At 30.0% G+C, this 12835-nt stretch overlaps 2 protein-coding genes across 2 annotated transcripts; both read left to right on the top strand.

The window, feature by feature from the left end:
* Positions 1–2680: 2680 nt before the first annotated feature.
* DEFB113 (defensin beta 113) lies at positions 2681–3633 on the top strand. The gene is made up of 2 exons (XM_002816986.3): positions 2681–2738; positions 3443–3633. The coding sequence occupies exons 1-2, from the start codon at positions 2681–2683 to the stop codon at positions 3631–3633; spliced, it is 249 nt and encodes an 82-aa protein (XP_002817032.1).
* A 4489-nt stretch (positions 3634–8122) lies between these two features.
* DEFB114 (defensin beta 114) lies at positions 8123–11988 on the top strand. The gene is made up of 2 exons (XM_024249203.3): positions 8123–8236; positions 11791–11988. Exons 1-2 carry the CDS (start codon positions 8182–8184, stop codon positions 11943–11945), a joined length of 210 nt encoding a protein of 69 aa, XP_024104971.1. The 5' UTR covers positions 8123–8181; the 3' UTR covers positions 11946–11988.
* Positions 11989–12835: the final 847 nt, after the last annotated feature.

Below are 12835 nucleotides of genomic sequence, written 5' to 3'. Positions count from 1 at the left end.
ATGGGAATGACGTTATGGTTTTGCTCTGCAAAGAAACCATATGTTGTTTTAGGCTGTTATTCCTAAAATGTGGAAGCTGAGACCCAGTGGCTGACTGACAAATCAATACTTTATTGGTATTGACTTAAAGAAAACATCAAAATTTTGATTAGCAACTCTTGTAAGAGAATAGCATTGCATTTGGTATATTCTTCTGATCGTCTCTCTTCTCAGCATCATCCACCTCTTGGCCTAGAAAAGTTCCCCTCATAGGCAATTCTCAGCTGAACATCCGTAAAGCCTAACCACCCTCTCTTTTACAAAGAACTTACCTCTCCAAAAATCCTTCCCTGTAGCTCTAAACTATACAATTACCGCCTATGATTATCTAACATTGTAAGAAGAAAGATAAAACTTTTAAAAAAAATCTCAAACTCCTAAATTCTGATTCAATTAAGTAGAAATATGAAGGCTCATCCACCTTACTATTTAATTCACACATTTCAAGTCAATTCTCTATTCTTAAAAATTTTCTCTGCACCTCCTCTTTTTTCCCTTAATCACAACACCAATCTCATTCTCACCCAACTTTCTTTATTTTTGTCTCTGTCTTTCTCTCTTAAAAAATCACAATCCGTTAATCACAACCCCAATCTCATTCTCACTCAACTGTCTCTATTTTTGTCTCTTTCTCCATAAAAAACAAAAAGAAACAAATAAAATGATTTTGTAAATAGAAATATAGAATCTGGATTTCTTCCCAATTACACCATAAGATGCCCATTGTAAGCAATAAATAACTCAAATAACTTGCTTTCTGTGTATCTTGTTTGATTCTACTTCCTGGGAGAAATGAGACCCTTACCTTTGTTCAGTGTGATTCAGACATAATTTGACCCAACTTCACCTTTAAACAGATAGGGGAAAATATGCAATTTATGAGTTTAGTTGATGGGCCAGCTCAATAGAAGTGGCTTATTTTATACTGATAAATTGGATATGGTAGCACTCAAGCAAAAATGGGCCCTATTGTCCAAGGTCATTTTCTTACACATGCAATCACTATGATACTGCCCGCTTTTTAAAATTTGCCATTGCTATCTTTCTCTGCTTATATACAATTAGTCTTATTAAATCTCCAATAGTTCAAAGGGCTCTTTTTAGCATTTTATAGGGAGAAAATATTAAGAAAATAGATTTTTCATGGTCTGGCTATAAATACATAGGTACCTTTTGAGTGAGGAATGAAGTACACAAAAGACAAGAGGACTGGACTGCTGCTTTTTAAACTCAGATTACAGAATATATTTCTAATTTCTTTCCCTCAATGACAGAAGGAGTTAGAATATAAATTAAATACAAATATAAATAAAAATAATGATCTCATCTAATGATAATATAATATCATTAAGTTGTAAGGATATATCTTTTCGGATTTAAAAACCCAGCTCTAGATTTATGAAAGTGGACCACATTGTTTAAATTCATTTATCAATTACTTATTAATTATTTTTTACATGTTTTCTACTTGATCCTTGCTATGAAAACTCCGAATATGTTTGGTCCTACCAATCTGGACTTCAAGAAGAGAATCCTAAGGCTTAGATAGATGAATATTTATTCCAAATATATAGATGGTAAGCTGAGAACCAGACCCCAAGATTGGCTTTCCCTACCCAAATCTAGTGCTCTTTAGATTCATAACACACTGCTCTCTCCTATGAATAAGATAATTTCATGACTGAGTCATCATTACATGGCACGTAAATAATGATACTGATTATTCTTATAGTCCAACTATGATAATTGCTAGTATAACAGTATTAAAACAGTGATATAGAAATATTTTCTATTTCTAGAAAAATTGAATCACAGAAACAGTGTATGGTTCAGGCCATGTGTACAGAGAATAACTACACATGATGCAAACCCAACATACAGTTGAGAGAATGAGGAGGGTGGAGGCTGAGAGAATGAGCTCTGTCATCATATAGCATTTTATAGGGAGAAAATATTAAGAAAATAGATTTTTTATGGTCTGGCTATAAATACATAGGTACCTTTTGAGTGAGGAATGAAGTACACAAAAGACAAGAGGACTGGACTGCTGCTTTTTAAACTCAGATTACAGAATATATTTCTAATTTCTTTCTCTATAAAATACTCTGTCATGGAGTAGAGATAATTAATCTCTACTCCACCAATGACTACATGTATAATTTGTGAGCCATTACATAGTCTGCCTGCGTCACAGTTTTCTCAATTGAAAATTAAGAAGTTCCTATGTTATAGAATTTGTCGTGAGAATTAATCCTTATGAGGTACTTAGAACAGCCCCTGGTATGTAATAAATACTCAAAAAAGCATGTAGTTGAAAATGTAAATTATGTTGGTTATATGCTTTCAATTAATTAGTGACCAAGAATACTTTAACCCCATTGTTTACTTACAAAAATGAAATGAATTCATGTTTGGCTCACCGAGGTTGTAACAGCACTAAACTCTCTACTATACTTGTTTGCTGTTTCACAATACTTACATGAATATGCACTCAATCTGGAAAGGCAGCATTAATCAGAACTGTAATCACGCCAAGAAGGCTATAAAAACAAGAGCCCATATTTCTTTTACCGAAGACTAGCACAATTCTGAGACATTTTGAGATCTGTCTCAACTTTACTCAAGTGTAACTGCATCAACAATGAAGATACTTTGTATTTTTCTGACCTTTGTCTTCACTGTGTCTTGTGGTCCATCAGGTAATATTTGTTATTATAGAAAAGATGTGAAAGGCAAAATATTCTTATAAATGCTTTACTCTGAAATAATAAAAACAAATAAATTATTGTTAGGAGATTTCATATGAACTCCTTATAAGGTAATTTACTCTATTTTTTCATGGAGGAAGAAATGAGTAGAACTGGTAGTTGAGAAAATAATTTTAAAAATTTCCTGAGATGTAGAATTAAATTTATTTATTTTGTTGTTTTGTGTGATGACACTATAATTTTTTAGATACTTCCCACTGCCTTCTGTTTCAAAATTAATTTTACCAACTGCTATTGTAGCTACCGTCAAAATTAAGCTTTTTACAGCCAACCTAATGATTGCTAGGGGTAGAGAGAAAAGGGGTTGCAGGTGGATGATTATTTAGAACACAGAACATGTGGACTATTTCTTCCATGTCTTTTTCTCTTTACTCTTGAGGATGCATACACAAATTAGATATTTAAAAATATTCTGTTTATAAAATGATAATTTAAAAAGCTGGTGACAAAAGCAATATTGTTAGATAAATAAGTATATTATACCAGCTGAGAGAGGGAAAAATTTCAATAGAGTTGCTTGGGCGTGATTTCAGAAACAAAATGGTTCAACTCTACATTTTAAAGAGTTTACTTTATTCATCTCTGTATCTAAGGATATTAAATCTGGACTTATGTTCATAGCTGCTTTTTCCTAGTTCCACAGAAAAAAACAAGAGAAATTGCAGAGAGAAAAAGAGAATGTCAACTTGTTCGTGGTGCTTGCAAGCCGGAATGCAACAGCTGGGAATACGTATATTATTACTGCGATGTTAACCCCTGCTGTGTGGTACGGGAATACCAAAAGCCAATCATTAACAAAATCATTACTACACTCCATCAAAAATAAATTATAATTATAAACCACTGTATAACAATGTTACTAATAAAAATGAATTTTTGCTACTTATCAATCTATATTTAAGTTGTTGATCTCTGGCCTTCTGGATTACACAATTACATCATGGCTAGTGAGTTCAATGTTGGCTTAGTACAAGAGAAATAAAGAAAAAAAGAGTGGTAGCATCTTTTTCACTAAATTGGCAGAAGTTTATCTCCAGCCATGAGACAGAGGACTTTTGATTCTTTTTCTCTTCATCTGTGACCTATTTATTTGCCTGGTACAGAAATATTTATTTTCATATGATCTTTGAGATACTAAACATAAATTATGGTTTATGTGCCTTCTCTTAGTTTCCATATAAATGTGTTTGTTTCTTGGACACAAAGTTATATAGATGCTAATCACATAATAACAGAAGATTGATAAAAATAATTTTAAGAAAGAGCTAATCAAACTGAAAAGGGAGTAAAATGATATATATTAACACCTTACCCCTGTAAAAATACATCAAAAGAGAAAAACAGCGGGAGGAAAAACACTAAACCCTAAGAGTAGTTATGTTGGAGAGATGGGTTCATGGCTGATTTATTTACTTCTTTATAATATTATATTATTCTATATATATATACTTATAATTTTGTGATCAGGATAAAAGCAAATTAAAAACTTCTTAACAGCTTTTTAAATTTTAAAATAATACGAAAATTTAGAACAATATAGAAATGTTCAAAGATAAAAAAGAAAAGTCACTTCTAATTCTAACATCCAAAGCTGACTATTACAATCAATCTTAAACATAGGCTGCCAATCCAAGGGTCTTCTCTCTTGGTCCTCAAGAATTTTGTTTAACTTCTTTCATCTTATACTTCAATATTTAATGCTTCTGTTTTTGTCCTTGTCTTCAATGAATTCATTGGATTTCCAAGTTTCCATATTCTACATTAATTTCTATTATACTATTAAAATAACTTTAACATAAACTTTCTTATTAATTATAAAGCATCAGTAAAACCTGGCATTCAGAATTTGAAGTATCCACCGAATGTATTTCTTACTTAAACCTATAACAACAATTTGGACAGTATAAAAATTTAGTGCAGAGTTCTGACTTAGAAGAAATCAAAGAGTTTCAGTGAATTTTAGGTTTAAGAGAAATGGATAACTTGCAGTTTTCTTATTTGAAATATTTGCCTAACTATGTGATCACTCAATAAAAAATATAGTCAGAGGAGCAAACTTGGAAAGGAACACTTAAAGTTTACAGTTTTCTGCTATATTCATGTGTGAAGCTCAAGAAAGAAAAATGTGCTTCCAATATAGATTTGTCGAGACATTAACCAAAGCAATGAGATAAAATCACCCAATGAAAGGCTACAGACCAAGGTGGAAAAGTATGAAATCCCAAGAAATAGGATTTAAATAATTCTATGTGAAGAACTGGAACCCACAAAGGAGGATAAGAAGGAGTTAGCCAATATGAAATCACTCCTAGGCTGTATCTCTCAGGTGAGTTTTCAGACATAAAGAAAATAGGCAACCTCATACTCCATTATATTCTATGTTAATTTTTTGTCACACACAATTCATGAGCATAATAAAATGTTGTGTTTTTCTTCTACTTTAAGCCAAAAAGTTTTAAAGTAGTTTATTGCACAAGAATATAAATCAGAACAGAGCTTAACTCTCAAACTACAGAAATTTTTGTTAAGTAGCAATAAGCAAAAAATTATGGGTAGGACTTCCAGAAAAATGGCATAAAAAATTCAGAAAATCTGCTACTCCATAAAAGGAAGAAAAACATTGTCATAAAATTGTCTAAATACACTTTATAAAGAACTCTGCAAATTAACTAGACTTGCAAAAAAATCCAAGGAGTCTTTGTTTATTCAAGAAAGATTACTGAATCTCCACAGTTCTTCCCTCATGAGGTTTTTAGCTTTTTAAAATACAATCACAATCTAATTGAATAATTAAAATCTTGTGGAGAGAGCTAAGATTTCTGGTATAGAAACTTCTGCCTCTGGAAAAATAGCAAGGTTTCTTCTTCAAGATATAGGGAGTCATAAGGCATTCTACTTGTAGTAAGGAAGCCCATTCAGCCCACATTCACAGACTTTACCATGAAAATTCCATTGCAGAAAGGAAAAGATATGCATGACAACCAAGGAAATCCTACAATGTATTCAGTTCTTCATCCAACATATGAGTAAAATCAGCAGCATGAATATCTAAGATCACAATGACAAACAGAATGCTAGACTCTGAGAAAACAGATCAAGGAAAAGAATATAATGTAACAAAAAACCAACAAAATCTCTCTAAAATGTATTTACAGAGGTATTCAAGAAGCCTTTACATCTATAATACAGGACTATAATTCTATGACATAAGAATAATCAAAGAACAGAAAATGGCACTTATATTCCTTTTTTAGCAAAGGAAAAAAATTTTGCTTAAAAAATTGCAAAAGTTAAATATAAAAGTAAAAGATTTATTTAAAATCAAAAAATAAAAAATATATATAAAAGTAGGAGAGAGAATTATAGAGAAATAGCTAAATGTTTGACTTAAAAACATCCCCAAAAGAGAGAAAATAAACAAACAAATAAGGAGGGAAGAACTTATCTGAGGAAAAAAAATATAGAAAGAGAAGAAAATTTCCCAGATCCGAGGAAAGATACAAGCTCACCAATACCAGAAAGATAACTTATTCATAAGAAATGTGTGAATCATAAAGTTTGGGAGACTGAATCAGAAAACCAATGTCCTAATGACATCAAGAGAGAAAAAAATTAAAACATTTAAAAGGAGCTATCCCAGCATTAGAGTTTTCATCAGGAAGACTGGATGCCGGATGTTAGTAGAGTAACAGCTTCAAAGTTCTGAAGGAACATGATTTTGAACCTAGACTTAACATCCAAATAACTAAATGTGAGGGCAGAATAAAAATATTGTTTAGAAAGGAAATTCTAATTTAAAAAAATCTTTTCTGAAAACAATTCTGGCAGGAGAAAAACAAGAACAACAACAAAAAAAGACACAAGATCTAGATCACAGTAAATTAAACTCAGGAGGGCAGGTTTAGAAAAATCTTAGAATGAAGCAGTCTCAGGAATCACCTATGCTACTCAGATAAATTTGACGATAGGGAATGCCTATTATTTATATCTTGTCAGTATATACAAAGAAAACTGCAGGAAGAAGTACTTTCCAATAATGACATAACCAAATATAAAACAATTAAAATAAAACACAAAAAAAACTTAAGAAAAAAGAAAGCAGAAAGAAGAAAAGAAAGATATAAAAGAAATTATTGGTAATAATGTTAATAATAATGTCAATTTGACTTTGAAATCAAGAGCATTTCTCTTTGATTAACCCAAGTGTTGTGATATTGGGCACATAGATAAAGGCAATATAATTAATAATACTTATTGTATTGCAGTCTAAAAATAAAGTATATGTTTTAATTCTAATTATACATAGAATACACATATTATCTTACAGAAGATAAAAGGAAATGTGTAACAAATGAATGAGATGTGAAAAGTGGGGAGAATTGCTGGAGTAACTAGCAAGAGGGCTAATATTTTCATTTTAAATGAGGAAGGCTTAATATTGCAACTACAGTTGATAGGAAAAATATGTGTTTTATTGAAGATAATGTATAACATTTTTAAAAAATTAACATAACTTCAAAATATTTGATAAAGGTAGCCTAGAAAAGAGTGTAAGTAATCTAAATTTATAATTTTCTTAGTAGAAACCAAGAGATGTACTCTGTTTGGTAAGCCAAGATAAGATATAAACTATATCCTTGTTCTTATGTTAGTAATCACTAGAGGGCCTAGTGGGCAGGAAATTATTGCTATTCATCACAGTCTCTTCTCATTATTTATTGTGTGCATGTAATAAAATATTTAAATGTTAAAAAAGTGGAGAATTATTGAGCTTTACTAGGAAAACAAGAGTTTCGTGAATATTTAAGTTCCATCTGAAAAATGTAACAGAAATTAGTGATAAAAGTGAGGCTTAATATTTGGGTCTTGTAAATGAATAATTTGGGGGAAATTAATGGGATAACATGATACAATTAAAATTTTTTGATATGCAGGCATATTGATGAATTGACACACCAGATTAGTGATTACAGTAAGTTTTGAAAAGTAATCAGCAGATTAATGGACAATGTTCAGCTGTTTTATTTCTGAAGTAGTAAATAAGTATTTACCTTAAATTTATTCCATGGATGCCCCTTTGCGTTGATCATTAATTAATTAGCAATGAAAGGAAGATGCCATGTTTACAGCTATCATTCACAGAGGGATTCCTCACAAAAGCTCCATTATTTTCAAGTGTTTTCAATTTGGGTAATTCTGCCCACAGCCATAGTCACTGGAGCAGAGATAGGCACACACAATTAAAACAATTTCCAGATAAAGAGAGTTTCTCTTCCATGAGAAAACTATAAATAGTAAACATCTTTTGGGTTTTGGAAAGTTCTCTAGTCTCTATATTCTGTTACCAAATCTTTCAACAACTTCTTTCTACAGAATGAGGATCTTTTTCTATCTCCATTTTCTGTGTTATGTGACCTTCATTCTACCAGGTAAGATAGATATCTCTGTTATATTTGTGTAAAACTTCTCACTAGAAATAGAAATAATAAATTATTAATTGTAGAATGCAAATTTTTAATGCAATCTTATCAATTAAAGAAGTGTCTTGATTATATTGAATCTTGGTTTCCTCATTGATAATATCATTATACTGGTGTACTTTACCCACCTCATTCTCCAAATATGTAGATGAAATGAGATAATGAAGATAAGATCTTTCAGCTTTTTTGGATTGAGTTTTCTTCTAGATATTTAAATTGTTAAGAAAACTATAATATATTAAATTTATTTATAAGTCTCAGAAGTGAAGGCTTAAAAGTAATTAGACCCTAGAGAAACTGAATGAACTGAGAACAGCAGTGTATATTTCTTGGAATATCAGTAACAGAATCTATAAGATGATCAAATGGATATTAGAAAATATTTTGAACTGAATAGTAATAAAAATGAGATAAATCAAAGTTCATAGTAGGGTTTACAAGGAAATTAATGTAGTTATATCCATATATCTAAAAGGAATTAAAACTAAAAATGTAACTAAAATTTTAACTGATGAAGTTAAAAAAGGAAATCAAATTAAAATGACAGTTACAAGCATGTAATAAGACATAATTAGATATAAGTAGAAAACAGACACTAGAGAAAATAAAAAAGGCCACATTTTGTTTTTTGAAAAGACTAACAAAATTAATAAAGCTTTGACAAAACTGTAAAGAAAAAGTGAAGGCAAAACTAAACTTTATCAGAGTTATTAGCATATATGCTACAGATATCAAAATGATCATGGGAGGATATTGTGAACAAGAAACTTTTGCATCTGTATTAATGAGTAATTTTCTTTCTTGTAATGTCCTGATCAGTTTTAATACCAGGTATTTTAGATCTCATAAAATAAGTTAGAAACATCCTTTTACATTCTATTATCTGGAAAAGTTTGTGTATAATTGGTGTTATTTCTTCTTTAAATGTTTGGAATTCAACAGTGAACCTATCTGGGCTAGGTATTTTCCCTATAGAAGCTTAATTATTATGGATTCTATTCCCTTAATGAATTTAGAAACATTTAGATTTTCTATTTCTTTTTGTTGTTGTTCAGATTCATTAGATGTAATTTTTTCAGAAATTATCTAATACATATAAATTTTTGAATACATCAATGGAGAATAGAGAACCCAGAAACAGATAAAGATGGCACTACAGAACAATGTACTAAATAAGCTTTTCAATAAATAGGGCTGGTTCCATTGCATAGCCATATGAAGAAAAAATGAAACTTGACTATTGCCTCTTACCACATCCAAAATCTCATTCCAAATAGCCTGAGATGCAAGCATGGAAAAAGGCAAAACAATAAAGCATACAAGTTAATGTAAAAGAATTTACTAACAATTTTAACATACAAGTAGTAGTATTTCTTAATCAGTAGAAAAAATAGTATTGACTACATTAAAATTTGGAAACTTTTGTCAGTCAAAAAACATCAACTAAAAAAAGCAAGCTCTATATGGAGAAAAATATGTTCAATACATTTAGCATACAAAAGGAACACAACTGGAATATATAAAGAACATACATAAAACAATATAAAAAAGACAGACTGTCCAATAGAAAACCAAAGATGGATCACTTTCTAAATGATAGATATTTATTAGGTCAGTAAACATAAGAAAACATGTTACCCTTTTTCAGTGATCAGAAAAATTGGCATTTTATTATGAAATATAAAATGGGTTAAGATATATGAGGTGTCATTACATTCGCATCATAATTACTAAATTGAAAATATCAAGCATTTCTTAGGTTTTAGATGCCTGAAACTATTATGCAATGCTTCTGGAAGTTTAAGTTAGCACCAATTATTTGAACATATGTTTGGCACTTATCTATTAATGTTGAAGCTATGTAGACACCTTACCATTGTATTTCACCCTTAGGGATATGCCCAACAAAAATGCCTGAGCATGTGCCCCAAGAGCCAAGTACAAAAGTATTCAAAAATGGGAAACAACCTGAATATTCATCAGCAGATAAGGCTAAAATGTAGTATATGTATGTAACAGTCCACTATATGATAATGAACATGGAAGAATTATAGTTACACAAAATAAGAACAAATCTCAAAATACAATATTGTGAGTGAATAAAATCAGATGTAAAAATATATGTGCTGTACTGTTGCATTCACATAAAGCTTTAAAATGAGCAGCCTTAAACAAAATATAAATCAAGACAATTTTTTTTTTGAAATGAAAGAGTGAAAGGAGTAGTAATTGTGAGGGGGCACAAGTGTGCCGGAAATGTTCTATTTCTTGACTTGGGTAGTGTTTATATAGGTCTCTAATGTTTAATAACACTCTTAGCTGAGCATTTATTTTTGGGTACTCTTCTGCAAGTTTGTTTTATTTTCTTTTTAAAGTTTATACATAAAGAAATAAAATACAATAAAGCACCTGCTGTTTCTATTATACATTTTTGTAATTTAAGCTGTTTCTGTTTCAAAAATCCATAGCTATATTCATACAATGCAATTGATAGCTGAAAGAGATCTAGAGTTTGTGAGTTTCGCATATAACAACATTAAGCATACAGTGAAAATCATTTAAAGAGGTGAAGAAAATATTTTAATAGTGTGGAATAATTATTTAATCATTTAAAAGAAATGAAGTTAGCTACATATCTGACAAGTACAGTTGATATAAAGAGAAAAATACTATAATAAATAAAATACTATGATGAAAAAATCTATGCAAGAATTTCTTATTTTGAAGGTCGAATAATACATTAAAATAGATTATTTTTGTACATTTCTGCATACAAAAATACAAAATTGTTTACATTTTTTAAATTGAATATTTATGTATCTTGTAATGAAAGTGTAATTGTTTAAAATCCATAACTAACAATATAAAAAACAACAACTAAGGAAGACCAATTGGTGACAAATATGACAGATAAAAGTTACTATCTACAATATATTTTTAAAATTCTTATGAACTTATTAATTTTAAAAAATTCCAGTTATATAATCAACAAAGCATGTAAAAAATTTTATAAAAAGAAGGAAAAGTATTCAACATAAATAAAGGCATAAAAATTAAAATTGCAATGGGGCAAAAATTGCATAAATTTTTGTGGCAGTACCAAAACTCTAAAATTAAACTTTTTTACAACTGTCATAAGGATATATCATATAAGTATTAAAATATGTAAACCACATTGTTTATCATAATCCTAAAATATTAAAAACTTTAGATATGACATGATTGTCCAAAAATAGCTGAAAGATTATACACATTGTCATGTAGCTCTACAAATATCTTGAATTCTTTTTGAGAATAATATGTGTCATGAAGTTTTTAATCATATATTAATTTTAAAACAAGTTTTAATTTTATATATACATGGGGTATAAGATAGTTGTAGTGGATTTTTTTTTGGTATTTTCTAAACTTGGTACAATGTACACATCATACTCTATGAAATCAGAAGTAATATATGCTTAAATAAAAGATTAGTAATTTCTGTTACTCTTCTTTTACTGTAGCCACATGTACCTTGGTGGATGCTGATCGTTGCACCAAACGTTACGGTCATTGTAAAAGAGACTGTCTCGAGAGTGAAAAGCAAATAGACATATGTTCCTCACCAAGAAAAATTTGCTGCACTGAGAGGTTATATGAAGAAGATGATATGTTTTGAAAAGAAAGGCGTATCTCTGAACAAAGAAGTTACATGTGCACCAGTGCAGAGAGGTGTGGGAATATAATTAGGACTTCTGAAATAAATAATTAAATATATAAGCCAATATTACTATCTTCCTTTGTGAGTGTTAATTTCATATACAATGGAATGAGATAGAAATTCTCTTATTTTTCTGAACTAACAGTTTTGATATAAGCATATCTGGAGCTATGTTTGCTCTAATTTAGGTCTGGTTTTAATCTGTCTTGGGCCACCTAAACTTATACAATTGAATGTTTCCCAATTTAGCCATGATCTCATTAGAAACTTGATTCATGAAAATCAATATTTATGGACTTATCAGTTGTCTAAATATCACCATCAGATTATTGGAGTCAAGACACAAAAAGCCTAAGCAAGAGCTAAAAGTATAAGTTCAGGAGAATACGGATAATCTCACTAGCCCTTCCTCTGTCACCTTGCAAGAACCTCATTCAAAAAGAGATATTAGATCCATTTTTGATTCATTAAGAACTGGGTTTAAATACAATCTAAACATTGATCCATTAAGAACTGATTCATTAAGAAGTGGGTTTAAATACAATCTGAACTTTGGATAAAGAATTTAGACTCACAAAACATTACCTGGACTTATTAGCATTTTCTTACTTAGCTCTGGATGGAATAGGAAAATGCATTAAGGTCCGTAATTTAAACCTCAATATAAATATTAGGCACTACCAGTAGTTTCTCTAATATTAAAATATGGTGAAAAATATGAAGACTAGAATTTGTTTTCTATCTAAAAACAAAGGTTAAATTCACCCTGTGTCAAATTTTACCAGGTAACCAAACATACTTGCTTTTAAAAACTACTGGTTCAGGATTATTGTTTTGCTTTTGTTGTT

Source organism: Pongo abelii, chromosome 5, assembly GCF_028885655.2.
Source record: "Pongo abelii isolate AG06213 chromosome 5, NHGRI_mPonAbe1-v2.0_pri, whole genome shotgun sequence".
Lineage (NCBI taxonomy): Eukaryota > Metazoa > Chordata > Mammalia > Primates > Hominidae > Pongo > Pongo abelii.
The sequence above is the reverse complement of the archived record's forward strand: the minus strand, read 5'-3'. Positions and strand labels throughout refer to the sequence as shown.

Coding starts and splice junctions, on each gene's coding strand:
- DEFB113 (XM_002816986.3), top strand. CDS start 2,681: ATGAAGATACTTTGTATTTTTCTGACCTTTGTCTTCACTGTGTCTTGT. Junction 2,739..3,442: donor TGTGTCTTGTGGTCCATCAG/GTAATATTTGTT, acceptor GCTTTTTCCTAG/TTCCACAGAAAAAAACAAGA.
- DEFB114 (XM_024249203.3), top strand. CDS start 8,182: ATGAGGATCTTTTTCTATCTCCATTTTCTGTGTTATGTGACCTTCATT. Junction 8,237..11,790: donor TGTGACCTTCATTCTACCAG/GTAAGATAGATA, acceptor CTTTTACTGTAG/CCACATGTACCTTGGTGGAT.